Genomic DNA, 21,698 nt, shown 5'->3' on the forward strand with positions numbered 1-21,698 from the left:
GTTTTGTTTGTTTCCAGATAGTGTCTCACTCTAGCTCAGGCTGACCTGGAACTCACAGTAGTCCCAGGCTGGCCTCGAACTCATTGTGATTCTCCTACCTTTGCCTCCTGAATTCTAGGATTAAAGGCATGTGCCACTATGCCTGTCTGAACTATTTTTTAATTTTTTATTTATCTCGCATGCGTGTGTATATGTACTGGTATGCGAGGACCTCATGCCACTGCAAGCAAACACCAAACACTTGAATCACTTTTTGTGTCCAGTTTACATGGATGACTTGGGAATTGAACCCAGGCTACCAGCAATTACTGATCCATTTCTGCAATTCCTGGGGCTACATTTATTTTATTTGCTATTTGAGTGCTACATAATATCCGTTTACAAATAATTTAAAGGCGCTATCTTAACTTTTTAACAACATAGAATAAGAACAAATACCTGTGCTTTTGATGGAGCTTTTGGTGAAGTATATAAGAGAATTAGAGTCATAGGGAAGGGTAAAATGTGATAATTTCCTTTAGAAGTATGCCAAGATGGGGCTGGAGCAATGGCCCAGTGATTAAGGTGCTTGCTGCAAAGCTTACCAACCAGGATTTGGTTCCTTAGTACTCACATAAAGCCAGATGCACAAAGTGCCATGTGTATCTGGAGTTCACTTGTAATGGCTAGAGGCTCTGGCATGTGCCCATTCTTATTTATCCTTCTTTCCTCCCCCCTCTCTCTGCTTGCAAACAAATAAAATTTTTAAAACATGCCAAGAGAATTTGAGATAATTCAGAAGAAAAAGCAAAAGTCACATTTGTTTTGAGTAATAATAGGGAGAAGTCAAATAAGACCTCAAGGAGGAGATAGGTAGTATTTTAACTAAGTCTGACAATGAGAAAGGATTTTGAGTGGCCAAGATGTAGTCTAGTTGACATTATGGGGAGATTAAAAGAGACTGGTGGGGGCAGTGAATGGTAGAAGCAAAAGTGGAATTGTAAACATTTACTGGGAATAAGAGCTTAGTTCAGTGGGTCTGACGTGTAGGACATGGGATATGCTGTGTTACTGGATTGTGATCTTCTTGCCTGTAATCTCTGTATTTGGCACAAATTCAACCATTAAAAACAGTCAATAAATAGTTACTGATTGGCCGGGCATGGTGGCGCACGCCTTTAATCCCAGCACTTGGGAGGCAGAGGTAGGAGGATCGCCATGAGTTCAAGGCCACCCTGAGACTACATAGTTAATTCCAGGTCAGCCTGGGCCAGAGTGAGACTCTACCTCAAAAATCAAAACAAACAAACAAACAAAAAAAGTTACTGATTGAAGTGGATTTTAGACGTAAGTTAGAAAAAGTGTTTAAGAGAAGAATATCCCAAGAGATAAATGTTCATGTGCTTTACTTAGGGACATTTGACTGACACAAAGGAGCCACTAAGAACTGTTAAAAAGTTGAATGAGGGCTGGAGAGATGGCTTAGTGGTTAAGGTGCCTCCTTGCAAAGCCAAAGGACCCAGGTTCAATTCCCCAGGACCCACGTAAGTCAGATGCACAAGTTAGTGCATGTGTCTGGAGTTCATTTGAAGTGGCTAAAGGCTCTGGCACACCCATTCTCTCTCTCTATCTGCCTCTTTCTCAAATAAATAAAAATAAAAAAATAGTTCAAAAAGCTTAGTGAAATATTAAAGACATTTGAGAAAATTTGGTCCATTTGTATTTAATGGCAACACTGATCAGCTGTCATAGTTTGCACAGTTCCGAGCTGTTCCTCGCATGAGATAACAAAACCAAGAAAATCCTAGTCCCAACAAAGTTAAGACTAGGCCACCTACTAAGGAAAGGCAGAAAAAGTTCAGCATTTAAAATTTCTGGCGAGGTGTGATGGTACAAACCTTTAATCCCAGAACTAGGGAGACTGAGGTAGAAGTCTAGCCTAGGCTACAGAGTGAGTTACAGGTCAGCCTGGGCTAGAGTGAAATCCTGCTTCAACAAAAAAAAAACAACAACAAAATAAATAAAATTTCTGAAAATAATATAAATATGTCTACCAGCAAAAAAAAAAAAATGTTGAAGTATAAAAGAAAACTTTGTAGTTGATATTTAAATCTGAGAATAGCTTCATTGAATAAGGAAACAAATAAAACCCAAATACAAAAGAACTTTCTTCTCTCTTCCTTACAGGTTATTAAGTGATTCTCCACCTTGTAGAGAAAATGATTTAATACAGTCAAGGAAAAGTGAAGTATGTATATGTTTTTACTAATACCACTGATTTTTAAAATGCTTACTTGATACTACTTTTTAAATCACAAGATGGTTTTTATGAGCAGTACAAAACCTATTGAAGTGATTCATTTATGTGAATAGTGTTGATGTTCCAGATATCATGTTAGTAGGAAGATGAAATATACATGGCCTTACGCTTAATTCTGTAGCAAAACAATGGGTTTATAAACAGTTGTAATTCCACTTAGAAATTTTTATAATCTTACTGCTGTAAGAGTCCAAATATTGGGAGGTTAGCTCAGAAGTTGGAGAAAGATTCAAATTCTGAGTTTTTATTTAAGGATGTATTTATGTAAAGAATAACATCAGAATGTTATAGTATTTTGTGACTGTAAGCCAAATCATACACATAAATGATAATGCTTATTCTTCAAACTTACAGAAAGTAGAAGAGTAGCTTAGATAATTTTGGTATGACTTGTGTTTTAATAATTTCATAAAGTATGACAAGTACTGATTGTTTTCTCTATTTTTTTTTCTTAATAGGAATGTCAGGAGGTATGTTGTCATATACTGAAAAGGAGACAAACTCTGCAGTCTAGCAATGTTTTAATATAGTCGTAGTCTACTTTCCATTTGGAGTACTACATCTACCCACGAGAGAAGTTCCTGTCATTTTTGCTACCAAGTATCCCTCTTACTGATTTTCTTATGAGTTTGTTGTTTAAAATATAGGTTATACCATTTTAGCCAGGCATGGTAGTGCACACCTTTAATCTCAGCACTTGGGAGGCTGAGGTAGGTGGATCACCATGAGTTCAAGGCCAGCTTAGGCTACAGAGTGAGTTCCAGGTCAGCCTGGGCTAGAATGAGACCCTACCTTGGGGTAGGGGAAAATACACACACACAGAGACTGTGTTATATAATTTTAATATTTTTTATTTATCAATATGTGCTGTCAGCAAGAACTTTTAATTAACATGTCACACCTAGCATGCTCAAATTATTGTAATAGCAGCCAAAAGCAATTAAGCTTGACTAGTCCATTATCCTACATGTATTTGTTTTGGTATACTAGAGATTTTCTTAAGATAGGTGAGATAGTTAAGAAACCATAGAAAACATAATCACTGAAAGAATAATAAAGAACATTGGCTCTAGAGCCTAATGGACCTCAGTTTGTTTTGATGCTACCATGTACTGGCTTGGCCTTAGTCTTACACTCTTTCTGAATTTCAGTTTCTCTATCAAGTGGATATAATACCACTGTCTTACTGTTTTTGTTAGAATTCATAAGAAAGTACATGACATTGTACCTAAGGTACCACACGAACTAACGTATCATTTAAAAAAGAATATTTCAGTGGATTGATTACTTAATTTAGTAACTTTTATAATTTTTTTTTAGCCTTTTAACTTTTGTAATTTTAATTTGCTTTAAAATCAACATGGTGAAGGGCTGGAGTCTAGATGGCTCAGCCTGCAGTGTTTAGCGACTTGGGTTTGATTCCCTAATACCCATGTAAAGCCAGATGATGCACAAAGTGGTACGTGCATCTGGAGTTCCATTTGCAGTGGCTAGAGGCCCTGGTACTCCCATTCATATTCCCACCCCTCTCCCCCGACTTCTTGCAAATAAATAAAATCAACAAAAACTAAGGAGAGGATTTTTAATGTAATTAACTATTTAAAACTCATTAAGTAAGACTGTCTTCATAGTAGTGGGCCTAGCACTTTATAGAAAAAACACAAAAGAAAGGCTGGGGGGATGGCTGAACAAATAGGCACTTGCCTGCAAAACCTGATGGTATGGGGTCAGTTTCCCAGTGCCCACATAAAGGCAGATGCACAAAGTAGCCCATGCATCTGGAGTCCATTTGCAGTGACCAGAGACCCTGGCATACTTAGTTCCCTCCCAGTCACTCCCCTGCCCTCTCTATCCCTCTCTCTTTCCTTCCCTCTATCTGATTAAATATAAATAATAGAAAAGGTTTTTTTCAAGCTCCCATTCTCTCTGTCTCTCTGCTTTCTCTCTGATTATAAATAAATAAAAATATTTTTAAAGATCACACATGGAGAGATGGCTTATTGGTTAAGATGTTTGCCTGCAAAGCCTAAGGACCCAGGTTCAGTTCTCCAGGTACCACATAAGCCTGATGCACAAGGTAGCTGGAGTTCATTTGCAGTGGCTACAGGCCCTGCCATGCCCATTATCTCTCTCTCCCTCCACCCCCCCCTGTATCTCTAACAAGTAAATAAAAATGAAAAACTTAAAAAAAAATCATACATACAAAGAATTTGCATGAACTTCCTTGTGTTTTGCTGCACATTGTTGGAGACAGTCTAATTGTAACCCATGTGGGCCTTGTGTTTGAGATTCTTTGCCTCAGCCTTTTTAATTCTAGGATTACAGGTATACACCACCACATCCATCCCTTATTTCTCATTTTTAATAGCAACCCTCTGTTTCTGAGTAAATTCATTAGAATAGTGTGTATATTGATTTAAGATATAAACCTTTCATCTTCATCCCATAATCACAATATAGTGACAATATTTTCACATAAAGAAGAATCATGTAAGGAGGCCAGAATTGGTATCCTTTATTTATAGTGGCTTAAACTTGGTATCATAGAAAAATTCTGCCAAAATGAGAGCTTCTCTGTGGCTTTGTAAGTGTATTTATACCTACATGTGTGCTGTGATGCAGAAAAAAGCAGGATACGGGGAACTTTTCCCTCTGTAAGTGAACTGAGCTGGTACAAACACCATACTATTAGAGAGGAGCATATATTAAGTGGAAAATGTAAAATAAGCTAATCATTATTTTCAAGTCTTACCTTCACATATAACCAAAACTTACAGTTTCTTGTTTTTTTTGACAGATTCAGAAAAAATTATATACACTAGAAGAACACCTTAACAGTGAAACACAAGCCAAGGAAGAGCTAGAGCTGAAGTGCAAGTATGATTCATAGATGGGTACTTTGTGTGAAAGTTGAGGTTTCAACATTTCCTGAAAGAGAGAAGCTGCAAACTAATTTTGTAATTTGGGGCTATTCTTTATCATACATTATAATTATTTATTTACTGTTTCTTTCTAAAATTCTTTAGATCTATTAATACTCGCCTTGAGAAAACAGCAAAGGAGCTAGAAGATGAGGTAAATTTTCCCTTTTTTTTTTTTTTTTTTGGTTTTTCAATGTAGGGTCTTTCTCTAGCCTAGGCTGATCTGGAATTCACTATGTTGTCTCAGGGTAGCCTCGAACTTGGTGATCCTCCTATCTCTGCCTCCCAAGTGCTGGGATTAAAGACATGCACCACCATACCTGGCAACTTTCCCTGTCCTTTCATTGACAATTTTTATTTATCCTTTTTTTCTATTTCATTTTCCAAGGTAGGGTTTTACTCTAGCTCAGGCTGACCTGGAATTCACTATGTAGTCTCAGGGTGGCCTCCTACCTCTGTCTCCTGAATGCTGGGATTAAAGGCATGCGCCACCATGCCCAACTCATTAACAATTTTGTTAGTAAAATCATGATGTCTACTTACCTACAGAGATTTTACAATACCATGGCAATGCATATCAACAAAACCTACCTTTGTTGCATAGGTGAACAGAACTGAAATTATAGGGTAACTTCTGTTATCTAGACTTGTCTTGAAAACATGAGCTAATTTAAGTATCTATAGGTATTTCAACTAGAAACAATTTGCATGAAAATGCCATCATGAAACCCATTTCTTAGTATGAGAACTTAAAAAAATAATTTAAAAAATCTCACTTGTATTTTCCTTATAATGACATGGCTTAAAATCAGAAAGGGACTGTTTTTACAAAGTTGACACTTATCAGGCTAGAGACATGATTCAATGCTTAAGGGCATTTGATTGCAAAGCCTAATAGACCAGGGTTCAATTCCACAAAGTGGCACATGCATTTAGAGTTCAATTGCAGTGACAGGAGGCCCTGGCATGCCCATACCCACTCTATCACTGTCACCCTCTTTCTCCCTCTAGCTCAAATAAATAATATTTTAATAGTTAAAATTGATATTCATAGTATTTTAGATCAGTAGTACTAATAATGGTAATAATGAAATGCTGTATAGAAAACTTGACTTTTAATATTAAAAAAAGCTTTTAGAGTCTTGATTATTTAAGAGTGGTGTGCTATTTTACAAACAGAAGTATTGGTGACCTTTCTCATTGCTGCAATAAATACCTGGTAAGAGCAATTTAAGGACAAGAAAGTTATTTTGCCTTACAGTTCAAGAGGATGGTCAGTCATAGAGGGCTGCTCATAGTGGTGTGAACAAGCTTTAAAGTCAATATTGCTAGTATAAACTACTAAGGAGAGGCTTTGTAATGTAATTGACGCATTAAGTAGTGGGCCTAACACTGTGTAGAAAAACCCTGAAAAAGGGCTGGGGAGAGCCCTTTGTAGAGAGATGAATGCTACTGCTTAGCTCATTTTCTCCTTTACAGTCTAGGACCCCAGCCCATGAGATGGTGCTACTCACAGTTAGTATGTATCTTCCCACATCAATTAACCTAACTCTAAAAAGACTGTCACAGACATGACCAAAGATTTGTTTTCACGATGATTCTACTAAATCTGTCACAGTGGCAACTAATTAGGCATCACACATGGAAAACATAATTTTAACACAGTGATAGCATTTTTTGAGATAACTTCTTATCTGTTTGAAATAATTAATGTTTTCATTAAATTTTTATGCATATTTCCTTTTGATAATAATAAGCATTATTTCAGATTACCTTAAGAAAAAATGTGGAATCAGCATTAAGACAGTTGGAAAGAGAAAAGGCTCTTCTGCAGCATAAAAATGCAGAGTATCAACGGAAAGCTGACCATGAAGCTGATAAGAAACGAAATTTGGAAAATGATGGTTTGTATTGTAAAAATTTAATGTTTATCAAGAAATAGATTGAATGTATGTGATGTATTAAGTTTGCCACTAATGTGCTTTGTATCACAGTTAATAGCTTGAAAGATCAGCTTGAAGATTTAAAAAAAAGAAATCAGAACTCTCAAATATCCACCGAGAAAGTCAATCAACTACAAAAACAAGTAGGTTGATGTCAGTTTGTAAAAAAGATGCTGAATTTTGTTCAGGATGGCTTGTTGACATTAATTGTAATTGACAATCTTTGTAAAAAGACTTTGCCTCTAATTTTAAAAGGATATCCTTAGAAAAATCCTTTCGGATTTTCATTTAAGTTGTTTTTAATGAGGTAATTGACATATTTGTTTGCTTTTGAATGGCATCACAGCTGGATGAGGCCAATGCTTTGCTGCGAACAGAATCTGATACTGCAGCCCGGTTAAGAAAAACCCAGGCAGAAAGTTCAAAACAGATTCAGCAGCTGGAATGTAACAATAGAGATCTACAGGATAAAAACTGCCTGCTGGAGACTGCTAAATTAAAGCTGGAAAAGGAATTTATCAATCTTCAGTCAGCTCTAGAATCTGAAAGAAGGGACCGGACCCATGGAACAGAGATAATTAATGATTTACAAGGTATAGAAGTAAAGATTGGACTTAATTTGATTTTGGTAATCTGTACATTGAAAACTAACACTATATATAATGGATAATGTGCTGGAGGAGCGCATTTGTTGGTTTTTAAATTTTTTATTTACTTATTTGAGAGAGTGAGGGAGAAAGAGTGAGCATGGGTATGCTGGGGCCCCTTGCCACTACAGATGAACTCAAGATTCATGTGCCACTTTGTGAATTTGGCTTTATTTTCTTTTGTGGTTTTTCAAGGTAGTGTCTTGACCTAGCCCAGGCTGACCTGGGATTCACTATCTAGTCTCAGGCTGGCCTTGAACTCACAGCAATACTCCTGCCTCTGCCTCCCAAGTGTTGGGATTAAAGGCATGCATTACCATGCCCAGCACTTTATTTTTGCTTTTTTTTTTAATGGAGTATTCAGTTATATAAAGTTAGAACATTATAAGTAGATTGATACAAAATTTGTGAACAAAAGATATACATTCAAATAATACTGGTATTGGTTTCTTGGGTAGTCTCCAGCAGAATTTAACTGTAAAGCACTCTGCTGACAAGTTGTAAAACTCTCGTTCATAAATAAAAGCTCCAAAATATAAATTGTCTAACAAATTATTATTTCTTAATGGAATGTATATGAATTGATGAGTATATTGTTTTAAACAATGTTGTAATTTTTAGGTAGAATATCTGGCCTAGAAGAAGATTTAAAGAATGGCAAACTCTTACTAACAAAAGTAGAATTAGAGAAGAGACAATTGCAAGAAAAGTTCACAGATCTGGAAAAGGTAAAAACATGTTATGCTTTACTTTTTTATATGTGAATGTGCTTTTTTACAGTTTCATGCATGTATCTTCATCATATTGACCTCCCATTACCTTTCCTTGTCCCCTTACTACTCCCACTGAACCTCTTCCTCTTCCCTACTAGTGTCCCTTCTGTTTTCATGTTTTGGGGGAGAAGGGGCTTCTTTCCAACTAGAATCTCTTGTATTTTGATGTCTTTTTTTTTTCTTCTATTTTCTCTCCTATTATTCACGTCTAGCAGCAGATTTTTTTTGTTTTGTTTTTACATGTAGCAAGAGAAAACATTAGATATGCTGTAAAAGTTTGAGCAATATTACTGTAGGGAAACAGGGCTGGTAGCTAAAGAACATTAGTCTCTGAGAAGCAGACGGACAAACTTAAGAAGCAGCAAGAAAGATGAGAGCTAGATGGGGAGAGCCAGGAGAATGACAGGGTCTATGGATAGTGTCAGTAGTGCAGTGACTTCAAATTAAGAGACACTTGAAAAGTACTTGAGGGGCTGGAGAGATGGCTTAGCAGTTAAGGCGCTTACCTGCAAAGCCAAAGGACCAAGGTTCAATTCCCCAGTACCCACATAAAGCCAGATGCACATGTATTTGGAGTTTGTTTGCAGTAGCTAGAGGTTCTAGCCATAGCCATTATCTCTCTTTTTCTGCCTCTTTCTCTGTCAAATTAATTAATTAAAATATTTTTTTTTTAAAGAAAAGTACTTGAGTTGTATAGTGAGAACGCTGTGATCAAATTAAACAGACCGGATTAAGACCTCTGAACACTGGAGTAGAGAGGTGGTAGAAGGGGGCAGAGAGTTGAAAAAGTAGAGGGAATCGATTATTTAATGTTCAGGAAGCCTGGATGAAGACAAGCAGGAAAATACTGAACATTCGTAATTAACTTGTTTAAATTTTTTAAGTTTGAAGTTGTGAGCCAGCCTTTTTCTCAAGTTGCCACTGTTCATGTTTAATAGGAAAAGAGCAACATGGAAATAGATATGACATACCAACTAAAAGTTATACAGCAGAGCTTAGAACAAGAAGAAGCTGAGCACAAGACCACAAAAGCACGACTAGCAGATAAAAACAAGATCTATGAATCTATTGAAGAAGCTAAATCAGAAGCCATGAAAGGTATGCATTGTAAAGAGTCATCCAACATTTGTCCAATAATTCATTCTACATTGAACTCTGGTTTAAGAACATTTATATTTTACTGCTAAGTATTGGGACCTTAAAGGAAGAGAACCATCAGGGAAGCTTTGAGTACTTTTTATTTTTTATTTCTGCATGATTATAATGATCATATCTAAAGTAGTTAAGTAAAAACAAAATTATTCAACCACAATTTTTTTTTTGCTTTGGTTTTTCAAGGTAGGGTCTCACTCTAGCCCAGGCTAACCTGAATTCACTCTGTATTCTCAGGGTGGCCTCAATCAAGGTGATCCTCCTACCTCTGCCCTCCTGAGTGCTGGGATTAAAGGTGTACATCACCATACCCAGCTCAACCACAAATTTTGAGGTCTAAAAGAAATTAATGTTTTAGTGAAAGGTACAGAGTATGAAGTTCTGGGTATATCTACTGTTACTTACTTGTTTTGGGTTTGTTGTTGTTGCTACAGGGGCTCACTCTAGCCTAGGCTGACCTGGAGCTCACTCCAAGGCTAACCCCAAACTCACAGTGATGTTCCTACCTCGTCGTCCTCTTTTGTGCTGAGACTAAAGGCATAGGCCATCACACCCAGTGATCTAGAAATATGTTTTTTGACATATTTATTGTCGTTTGACATTTCACTAGTATGGTACAAAATAATTACCAGTTTTATAAAATAAAGATTTTAAAATAATAGCTAATCTAATAGAATATATAAATTCACTGAATACTTTGAACTCTGGCCTAATAAAAATGAGTCAGATTTGGTTAAAGGCATATAATCTAGTAGATCTCAAAGTTTTCACAAACCCAGCCTTTGTCTTAAGCTTGTCAACAAGAAAAGGATAATTTGTTTCCAAATATTATAATAAAAATGAATTTGAAATTCTAAAATTAATCAATATTTTCGAAGAAGTTTTAAAACTTTTTGTTTTAAAGTGCGTGTGAGAGAGAGAGAGAAACAGAGTCATGCTCTATAGTTGAGGCCAGTCTTGAACTCATGGTGATCTGCCTGCCTCAACTTCCTAAGTGCTTGGATTGTATGCATGAGCCAACATATTTGACTTAGAATTCTTAAAACTCTTATGAATAAGTTAGCAAAAACAAAACAAAACAAAACAAAACCTTTTTAATCACTATATACAATTATCACATAAAATTTTAAAAAACATTTTTTAATTTATTTGCAAGCAGAGAGAGAATGAGAATGGACATGCCAGGACCTCTTGACACTGCAGATGAACTGCATACACCACTTTGTGTATTTGGCTTTATGTGGGTTCTAAACCCTGCATAATGTGGGAATTAAACCCCAGGCTGACAAGCTTGGCAAACAAACATGAACCACTGAGTCATCTCCCCAGCCCACACTTTAAATTTTCCTACTGAATTCAGTTTAGTTTAAGACACTAATTCAAGGAGATAAGAAATGAAATGAGTGCTTTATTAGAAAAATCTAACTGGAAGAGAGGGTGTTAGTGTGCTGTATTTTTCTGTCTAGTCCTAAAAATAAGAGTTAAATTATCTTTTGAAATAATTTATGTGCAGTAGGGTGTAAATATTTTTGATGTTTTTAAATGAGTCAGTATAATTTGATTATTCTGTAAACTGATGAGAATGAACCAATTCAGTGTAATATAACTAGCATTTTCTTTAAATTGGTACTTGCAATACTAATAGTAGGTACATGATGGCTTCCATATTTTACACATGGGTTCACAAAACTTAAATATAATAGATGGCGTTCAACTCTGGGTTGCACACATTTAATCTTTTGGCTACATGTTATTGCCTCCTTGGATTAAGAACATGGCTTAGCCAAATAATTACTAACAGTGACTTTGTCTAGTCACTTAAACTTTCAATGCCTTATTTTCTCTAAACCCATGATAGGTTTGTTGGCTGTGAAAATCACAAGTGTGCGTATAAAATGTTTAGAATGGCTAAATAGTAGTACCTGAAGACAGCTTCATTTAGACTACTAAAAACTAAACTTTTTATAGATTTAATTTTCACCTAACAAAACCCTATAATAAATAATAATTAGATCTAGTCAAATAATTAATGAATGTCAAAGCCAGGATTTAAGTTCAGGATATTTGGCCTGAGTCTTGGCCTTTACCACCTCCTTGAAACACAACTTTCAATATCTGTATAATAATAGTATGAAAAGAAAGATAATAAAATCTACCTGGAATATTTGAAGGTAAAAATAGTACATTGACAAAAGTAGGAAGAAAGGAATCTTTCTTTCAAAGATGTTAGCCTTGGGCTGGAGAGATGACTTGGAAGTTAAGGTCCTGGGAAGCCTAAGGACCCAAGTTTGATTCCCTAGTACCCATGTAAGCCAGATAAGATACACAAGGTGTTACGTGTGCCTGGAGTTTGTTTGCAATGGCTAGAGGCCCTGGCATACCCTTTCTCTATCTGCCTGTTTCTCTCTCAAATAAGTAAATAAATTAATAAATACTTTAAAAAAGATATTGGCCACCTATATAGTCATAAAAACAAAATTACCTTTCCTTCATTAGATTGGATGTATTATCAGTATGATAGACTTTATGTCTGGCAAATGAAACTTATAAAACATAAGTTTTTTGATATTTCAAATAAAGAATGATGAAAATGTTAAGTTGGAAGTGAATAAAATACAATAAAGAAGTATCAATAATAAGCACTTTTATTTGCAAATTTATGTGATATCCAATTTTATTGCAATAGAAATGGAGAAGAAGCTCTTGGAGGAAAGGTCTTTAAAGCAGAAAGTAGAGAACCTATTGCTTGAAGCTGAGAAAAGATGCTCTATTCTGGATTGTGATCTCAAACAATCACAGCAGAAGTTAAATGAGCTCCTTAAACAGAAAGATGTGTTAAATGAGGATGTAAGTATGCATTATAGTGTTATTTAAAAATAAACAAACAAAGCAATAATAAATTAGCTTTATTTATGCATCTTTTACTATGAAATGCATGGGAAAAGTACCAGTGTTTTGAAAATTCAAAATAATTTACTTATATGCTAAGTATACAATTTATTTTTATAGGTTAGAAATTTAACATTGAAAATAGAGCAGGAAACACAGAAGCGCTGTCTTATGCAAAATGACTTGAAGATGCAAACCCAGCAAGTTAACACACTAAAAATGTCAGAAAAACAGTTAAAACAAGAGAACAATCATCTCATGGAAATGAAATTGAACTTGGAAAAGCAAAATGCTGAACTTAGAAAGTAAGTTAATTGGTTGAGACAAAGTATGTACACAATTATTAACATGGTGATATCTTAATTGTGGTTTATCTGGGATAGGGGCATGGGGATTGACCATTTTACTTTCATGACCACAGTCTCTGTCCATACAAATAGGGGTATTGAATGTCACTGCTGTCCTTATAGATTAGATGTGCTTCTCCAGCAGTAATTTTCACACTGCTGTCTAATGGTATGACAGTAGAGAAAGTGAAAGTGAAGGATCAGGAGATATGTGGGACACTTTCTTTGAGAGCCTATCTCAGATTAGCCAGGGAGGCTTATTTTCTGTGTATTGGCGTTGCTTTGGTTTCTAGCATATGGTACAGATTTGACAAGTAAGTAGACAGACATTTTCAGTCGCTCTACAGGATCTACTCTAATATTCTATGTCATTTACTTAAGAAATAGAAGCCATTTAAAAAATACACAATAATAATAATGTTAATATTTGCCCCACTCTTTATATTACTAGTAAAATTACTTCCTCTCAGTCATGATCAAATGTCATGTTGGATCTGTTACTTAGTGAGAGAGGATGTGATATTAAAAAAATGAAACAGAGGCTGGAGATGGTTTAGTAGGTAAGGTGCTTGCCTGCAAAGTCAAAGGACCCAGGTTCAGTTGCCCAGGACCCACATAAGCCAGATGCACAAGCTGGTGCATGCATCTGGAGATCATTTGTAGTGGCTGAAGGCCCTGGTATGCCCCATCCTATCTCTCTCTCTGCCCCCCCCTCTCTCTTTCATAAATAAACAAATGCATAAAATTTAAAAAAACAAAGTTTTGATTTGGAATCATAACTTCATTTTTACCCAGACATTTAAGGGCCAGTGACTAAACAAATTATATAAAATAGAATTGTGGATAAAAGTCCTAAACATACAGATGGAACATAGAGAAGTTAAAGAACTTTCTCCTTGTTTTACATATTTTAAACTACCCAGGTGGTATTCAGATACTTTCCTATGGCAAAATACTCAGTTATTAATTTATTTATTGGCAGGATCTCATACTGTATCCCTTAGATTTATAGACTTGCTTCCCGGAGTGCTAGTGCCCAGCTAGGAAATGTTTGTGGGTGGTGGTTGTTGTTGTTGTTGTTGTTGTTATTATTATTATGAGAGAGAGAGAATGGACAGGCCAGGGCCTCTAGCCACTGCATACAAACTCCAGATGCATGTGCCACTATGTGCTTCTGGTTTACTTAGGTTCTGGGGAATTGAACCTGGTTCCTTAGGCTTCGCAGGCAAGTGCCATAACTGCTATGCCATCTCTCCAGCCCTGTGAGTTTTTGAAAATATTTTATTTATATTTATTTATTTGACAGAGAGAGAGAGAAAGAGAATGAGTGGGCGTGCCAGGGCCTCCAGCCACTGCAAATGAACTCCAGATGCATGCACACACACCCCCTTGTGCATCTGGCTAAATGTGGGTTTGGGGGAATTGAACCTGGGACCTTGGGCTTTGCATAAAACCTTAACTGCTAAGCCATCCCTCCAGCCCATTTTTTTTAAAGAGATTAGAATAAACTATGTTTCCCTTTATGCATATAGACATACTCTTTTCTCCAGAGGTAATACAGGTCGAGATTGTATCTACAGACTTTTTCCTTAATCTGTATGTGTACATTTATGCAAATATTACAGGATTAAAGTGTAGTGCATTTTTCTTTTTGCTTATTTGCCCCCCCCCCCACCCTCCACCCCTCGAGGTAAGGTTTCACTCTAGTCCAGACTGATCTGGAATTCACTATGTACTCTCGGGTGGCCTTGAACTCACAGCAATCCTCTTACCTCTGCCTACCCTGCTTAATTTGACTTTGAATTATATCTCAGGAGATATGTTACTCCCCAGCTTGTTGGTTTTTCCTTAGCTTTCACTTTGAATGAATATATTTCTGTGTTTTTTGTTTGTTTGTTTGTTTGTTTGAGGTAGAGTCTCACCCTAACCCAGGCTGACCTGAAATTCAGTATGTAGTCTCAGGGTGGCCTCATCAAACTCACAGCAGTAGTCATACCTCTGTGACTCCTGAGTACTGAGATTAATGGTGTGTGCTACTACGACTGGCTTGTTTTGTTTTTATGAAGCAGGGTCTCATGCTAATCTAGGCTGACCTGGAACTCCCTCTTTAGTCCAGGCTGGCATCAAATTCTTAGTGATCCACCTTCCAAGTGCTGTGATTAAAGACACTTGTCACCATTCCTGGCTTTCAACTCTGCTTCTTAATTGGGTTGTTAAGATCATTTTGTTTTTTGTTTTATAATGTTTGTTTATTTGAGAGAGGAAGGAGAATGAATGGGCACACCAGGGCCTCCTGCTACTGCAAATGAATCCCAAATACATGCATCACTTTATGCATCTGGCTTTTAAGTGGGTACTAGGAAATATCAAGCTTTGTAACCAAGTGCTGAGCCATTCCTCCATCCCCCATCTTACTTAGTTTTATTTATTATTTATTTGTAAGTAGAGAGAGAGAAAAAAGAGAGAGAATGGGTGTACCAGGGTCTCCAGCTGCTGCAAACAAACCCCAGGTGCATGTGCTACTTTGTGCATTTGTCTTTATGTAGGTACAGGGTAATTAACCCAGGTCATTAGGATTTGAGGCAAGTACTTTAAATGCTGAGTCATCTCTCCAGCCCTCCTCATTTTATTTTTATTTTATTATTATTATTTTATTTATTTATTTTAGATTTTGAGCTAGGGTCTTGGTCTAGCCAGACTGACTTGGAATTCAGTATGTAGTCTGTGGGTAGCCTCGAACTCACAGTTATCCTCCTACCTCTGCCTTTGGAGTGCTGGGATTAAAGGCATGTGCCACCGCTCCTGGCTCATTTAATATATGCTCATTCATATATGCTAACAACAAACACAGGATGAAATCAGAGAATCACTCCCATTCACAATTGCATTAAAAAAATATAAAGTAACTTGTAAACCTAACAAAGGAAGTAAAGAATCTCTACAATGAGAACTTTAAAACACTCAAGTGAGAAATTACAGAAGACACTAGAAAGTGGAGAAACATCCCTTGTTCCTGGATTGGAAGAATCAATATTGTGAAAATGGCAATCTTACCTAAAGCAATCAACACATTTAATGCAATCCCTATCAAAATTCCAAAGGCATTCTTCATGAAAATAGAAAAAATAATACAAAAATTCATTTGGAATCACAAAAAACCTCAAATATCTAAAATAATACTGAGCAACAAAAATAAGGCTGGTGGTATCACCATACCTGATTTTAACCTATACTACAGAGCCATAGTAACAAAAACAGTGTGGTACTGGCACAAAAACAGACATGTAGATCAGTGGAACAAAATAGAGGACCCAGATGTAAGCCCAGGTAGCTTTAGCCACCTGATATTCAATAAAAATGCCAAAAATACTCATTGGGGAAAAGGCAGCCTCTTCAGCAAATGGTGTTGGGAAAACTGGGTATATATCTGCAGAATGATGAAAATAGATTCTTCTCTCTCGTCATGCACAAGAATTAAGTCCAGATGGATTAAAGACTTTAACATCAGACCTGAAACTCTGAAACTGCTAGAGAAAAAAGTAGGGGAAACCCTGATAGAGGATTAATATCTAGGATATACAAAGAACTCAAAAAGTTAAATAATAAGGAACCAAACAAACCAATCAAAAAATGGGCTGTGGAGCTAAATAGAACATTCTCAAAGGAAGAAATACGAATGGCATATAAGCATCTAAAAAATTGTTCTACGTCACTAGTCATCAGGGAAATGCAGATTAAAACTACATTGAGATTTCATCTCACTCCTGTCAGATTGGCAACCATCATGAAGACAAATGATCATAAATGTTGGTGGGGATGTAGAAAAAGAGGAGCCCTTCTACACTGCTGGTGGGAATGCAATCTGGTCCAGCCATTGTGGAAATCAGTGTGGAGGTTCCTAAAACAGCTAAAGATTGATCTACCATGTGACCCAGCTATAGCACTCCTAGGCATATATCCTAAGGACTCATCTCATTTCCTTTGAAGTACGTGCTCAACCATGTTTATTGCTGCTCAATTTATAATAGCTGGGAAATGGAACCAGCCTAGATGTCCCTCAACTGATGAGTGGATAACGAAGATGTGGCACATTTATACAATGGAGTTCTACTCAGCGGTAAAGAAAAATGAAGTTATGAAATTTGCAGAAAAATGGATGGACCTGGAAAGGATTATACTAAGTGAGATAACCAGGCCCAGAAAGCCAAGTGCCACATGTTCTTCCTCATATGTGGATCCTAGCTACAGATGATTGGGCTACAGCGTGAGAAGGAAAATACTTAGTAGCAGAGACCAGTAAGTTAAAAAGGAGATATAAAGGGAAGAGAAAGGAAGGGAGGAGGCTACTTAATAGGGTGATATTGTATATATGTAAGTATAGTGATTGAGATGGGGAGGTAATATGATGGAGAATGGAATTTCAAAGGGGAAAGTATGGGGGGAGGGAATTACCATGGGATTTTTTTTTTATTATCATGGAAAATGCTAATAAAAATTTTAAAAAATTAAAAAAACATATTTACTTGGGCTGGAGAGATGGCTTGGCTATTAAGTGCTTGCCTGTGAAGCCTAAGGACCCCAGTTCAAGGCTCAATTCCCCAGGACCCACATTAGCCAAATGCACAAGGAGGCAAACGCATCTGGAGTTCATGTGCAGTGGCTGGGGGCCCTGGTATGCCCATTCTCTCTCTTTCTATATATATATCTGCCTCTTTCTCTTTGTTACTCTCAAATAAATACATAAATAAATAAAAACAAAATAAATGTTTTAAAAAATTATTTATTTGAGTTGAGAGAGTATGTGAAGAGAAAGGATGGGATCCCCAGGGCCTGTAGCCACTACAAACAAACTCCAGACTTTTATGCCACCTCGTGCATCTGGCCTAATATGCTACTGGGGACTCAAGTCTTCACTCACCCTAAGAACGAATTTTCAGATACTCATGAATTATCTTTGGTTGATTCATGTAACTTGTAACAATATATGTATGAGAATGTTGTTGATTTAGTATAGCATTATTTATCTTGGAACTCCCTCTTATTTAGAACTTTTTTTTATACTCTTAAAAATATGAGAGTTTGGGCTGGAGAGATGGCTTAGTGGTAAAGGCGCTTGCCTACAAAGCCCAAAGACCCATATTTGACTCTCTAGATCCCACATTAGCCAGACAGACAAAGGTGAGGCAAGCACAAAGTTGCATATGCCCCCTAGATGGTGCAAGCATCTGGAGTCTGATGTCAGTGTCTGAGGCCCTGATGTACCAATTCTCTCTCTGTGACTCTCTAAAACAATGAAAATAAATAAAAATATGAGGGTTTTGAAGAATTCTTGTTTACGTGTCATATCACATGATACTTCTTGCATTATAAATAACAGCTGAAAGCCAGATGTGGAAGTATATATCTATAATCAGTCCCAGCACTGAGGAGGCGAAGGCTAGAAGATTGCAGTTTTAAAGCCAGCCTGAACTATATAGAAAGATCTTGTCTCAGGGGAACAAGGGGAATAAAGTAAAATAAACCTGAGAAAAAATTGCAAGTGCAAGCAAACATTGTATTAGCTATTGCATTAATGAAATTATATATTATTTAGCCTTAGGACAAGTTATAAAGAAATGAGAGTTTAGTTTTTTATGTTTGTGTTTTATATGTGGTATTATGGCAGGATCTCAGTATGTAGCCATGTACCCCCAGGCCAGCCTCAAACTCCCAGTGATCCTATTGCCTCAGCTTCTAAAGTGCTGGGATGGTAGACATGACATCACCACACTTGGCTTTCTTTGCTTTTTGTTTGTTTGTTTATGAACAGATGAATAAATGGGTCTCACGAGATTGCCTAGGCTAACCTTGTACTCTCAGTCCTCTGCATCAACCTCCCAAGTGCTTGGATCACCAGACTGTACCACCAGGCCTGGCAGGAATCAAGAGTTTTAAAAGCAGGAATATGATTAGTATTTGCATGAAAAAGATGTACTTCAGTGATTCTTTGAAAGTCTTAGTGTTCCCTAGACCATACTTCCAGAGTAACTGGTTTAAAGTGGGTACATTTTATTTAAGCCATTGATTGGCTGTCTTCACAGAGAACGCCAAGATGCAGATGGGCAGATGAAGGAACTCCAAGATCAACTTGAAGCTGAGCAGTATTTTTCTGTAAGTTCCAGACATGTTTATTTGAAATTGTTTTATTTGTCGACTTTAAAAGGTTCTGATTGAAGAGCCAGGAGAGTGGTTTTGTTTAAAATAATTTATTTTTGTTTGGCTTTTGAGAGGTCCATTGTGTATCCCAAGCTGGCCTACTATTTTCAGTCTTTCTGCCAATACCTTCTGAGTGCTTGGATTAGCAAGAGAATACCACTACAGCCATCTCTAAAATATTGATAAATACCAGATAGAATTGGATGGGATGTTTTATATTTCAAAGCTTATAAAACTGAATGGAGTCTGGGGATGTAGCCTAGTGGTAAAATATTTAATTAGCATGGGTGAGGTCCTGAGTTTAATACTCAGTATCACAAAAATGGAGAGAGGGACAGGACAGAAGAATATAGATTGTTTTACAGAAATCTATTTTGTGGGGCTGGTACATGGACCTGGACCTGGAAATTACTTGGGATACTAATGTGGTAGGGTCCCTTGAGTATACAAGTTTGAGACCAATCTAAGTAATAGAGCAAGACACTGTCTCAAAACAGTAACAACCAGTGAGTCTGCTGTTGTTGCTAGGAACATAATTCTAAGCACATACTATAACATACCTCTGAAGCTGGTTAAAAACATTGCCTTGGATTGGGAAGACATGGTTGTACATTTAAAGGTTTTTGCTTGCAAAGCCTGCTGGTCACAGTGCAGTTCCCTAGCTCCCATGTGAAGGTGAACACAAAATGCCCTGTGCATCTGGAGTTTATTTACATGGCAAGAGACCCTGGTGTACCCATATACACATGCATGTGCACACACATATACACAGATAAATTTTTTTAACTCACTGCCTTTTGGTGTTTTATAATGAAAGAAATAAAATTGCTATTTTAGCATTTGTCCTTTTTTGAGATCCATTTTAAAATATAAGTAGAAAGTACCCTCTTTTCCATTGGCTTGTTTTTACAAATCAGTATTGTTTTTTTTCTTACCTCTTCATTCATCCTACCAACCTAAGCCATTTAATCAGAATAATATCTATAATATCCCATTGAAAGACATGTTTGTAAATTATTAACTGATGTTTTAAGGGGTCATGTATGCTAAAGGCAGAGCCGTGAATATGTGCATTATACCAGTAAGTACACCTGTAGTTACTAGTTGAACTTTTATTAATTTATTAATTGGCCGCTAGAAAATAGTCCCGTGAAACTACTGACTTCTAGGAGCCCAAAATTATTTAATACTAAGAAAAATATTTGTATTTGTTCAAGTTTTTGTCCTTTTTTTCACTTTTTGTCTTTTTATGATAATGTTATCCATTTCTGTTGTATTTTGTTCTTTAGACCCTCTATAAAACACAAGTTAGAGAACTTAAAGAGGAAAGTGAAGAAAAGACTAAACTTTGTAAAGAATTACAGCAGAAGAAACAGGAGTTACAAGATGAAAGGTAAGGACAGGACCCTTGTCCTTTGCTTTTAAATATATACTCTGCTTCTAGAACAGTGCCTGGTGTTCACCAAGAAAGAAGCAGTCTTGCTCATTTCCCCAGTTCCTCTTTGACTTCAGCTGGGACAAGGGTGAAGTGCACTGGGTCATTTATCTCCTCAGATCCTGCTCCCATCTAAAACAGAAGCAGAATCTCCAATAGAGGGTGATTTCAGTACAGGTTAAATGGGATGACCATTATTAATTTAGTGATGCCAAGATTAGTGTGAGCTTGACATTGGGAAGCAAAACTGTTAACTGGTTATGATTCTGACTTGTTTCCTAGTTCCAAATATGGGTTCCTTTTCACTGAGCAGATCTGTTAGCCAATCCAAGAGCAGTTGGTTACCCACCATGGCTGTGTGCCACTATTGCACTTGTGTGAGCATCTTGTCAGGTTATTTGCTTCTGAGTCGCTTAGACTTTGAGTTGCTCAGACAGAAGTTGGCCACTTTCCTTCCGGTAACTCATGTAATGCCTTTCAGCACTAGATGGGCTAATTTTCTGCTCTGGGTTTAATTTTGGTAGGTGATATGTGTCTAGGAATTCATTCATTTCTTCCAGATTATTTAAGTTTATGGAGTAGAGGTAGTGAAAGTATGCACCGATGATTCCACCTATTTCATTGATGTCTGTTGTGATGTCTCCTTTCTCATTTCCAATTATGTTGAGACTTCTCCCCCCACCCTTTTTTTGCGTGATCAAATTGGCTATCGGTTTGTTATTCTATATTTTTTTCGAAGAACCAGCTCTTAATTTCATTGATTTTTTTTTAAAAAAAATTGTTTTCTTAGTTTCCAATTCATTAATTTTTGCTCTAATCTTGATTATTTCTTTCTGTCTTGAGCTCTTTGGGTTGGATTCTTCTTGTTTTTCCAATACCTTTAGGTGGACTGTCAGGTTGTTAATTTTGGATCTTTGTCTTTGTAAAGAAAGCAATTAGAGCTATGAATTTTCCCCTTAGGACTGCCTTCATTGTGTCCCATAAGTTTTGGTAGGTTGTGTTTCATTATCATTCAGTTCTAGGAATTTTACAATTTTTGTTTTGTTTTGTTTTTCGAGGTAGGGTCTCACTTATAGCTCAGGCTGACCTGGAATTGT

The 21,698-nt window shown here is 36.7% G+C and overlaps 1 protein-coding gene across 1 annotated transcript in view; it reads left to right on the forward strand.

The window, feature by feature from the left end:
• Positions 1 to 21,698, forward strand: part of Rock2 (Rho associated coiled-coil containing protein kinase 2) — a 197,540-nt gene that overhangs the window by 155,938 nt on the left and 19,904 nt on the right. The window contains exons 10-22 of the mRNA XM_004665687.2: positions 2,167 to 2,227; positions 2,758 to 2,769; positions 5,097 to 5,176; positions 5,326 to 5,374; positions 6,989 to 7,124; positions 7,215 to 7,306; positions 7,510 to 7,756; positions 8,432 to 8,538; positions 9,522 to 9,681; positions 12,422 to 12,582; positions 12,745 to 12,929; positions 19,052 to 19,121; positions 20,456 to 20,559. Of these exons, the coding sequence (XP_004665744.1) occupies positions 2,167 to 2,227; positions 2,758 to 2,769; positions 5,097 to 5,176; positions 5,326 to 5,374; positions 6,989 to 7,124; positions 7,215 to 7,306; positions 7,510 to 7,756; positions 8,432 to 8,538; positions 9,522 to 9,681; positions 12,422 to 12,582; positions 12,745 to 12,929; positions 19,052 to 19,121; positions 20,456 to 20,559 (1,464 nt within the window). The remainder of the gene's footprint in view (positions 1 to 2,166; positions 2,228 to 2,757; positions 2,770 to 5,096; positions 5,177 to 5,325; positions 5,375 to 6,988; positions 7,125 to 7,214; positions 7,307 to 7,509; positions 7,757 to 8,431; positions 8,539 to 9,521; positions 9,682 to 12,421; positions 12,583 to 12,744; positions 12,930 to 19,051; positions 19,122 to 20,455; positions 20,560 to 21,698) is intronic.

The sequence above is a fragment of the Jaculus jaculus genome, chromosome 5 (genome assembly GCF_020740685.1).
Source record: "Jaculus jaculus isolate mJacJac1 chromosome 5, mJacJac1.mat.Y.cur, whole genome shotgun sequence".
NCBI classification, from domain to species: domain Eukaryota; kingdom Metazoa; phylum Chordata; class Mammalia; order Rodentia; family Dipodidae; genus Jaculus; species Jaculus jaculus.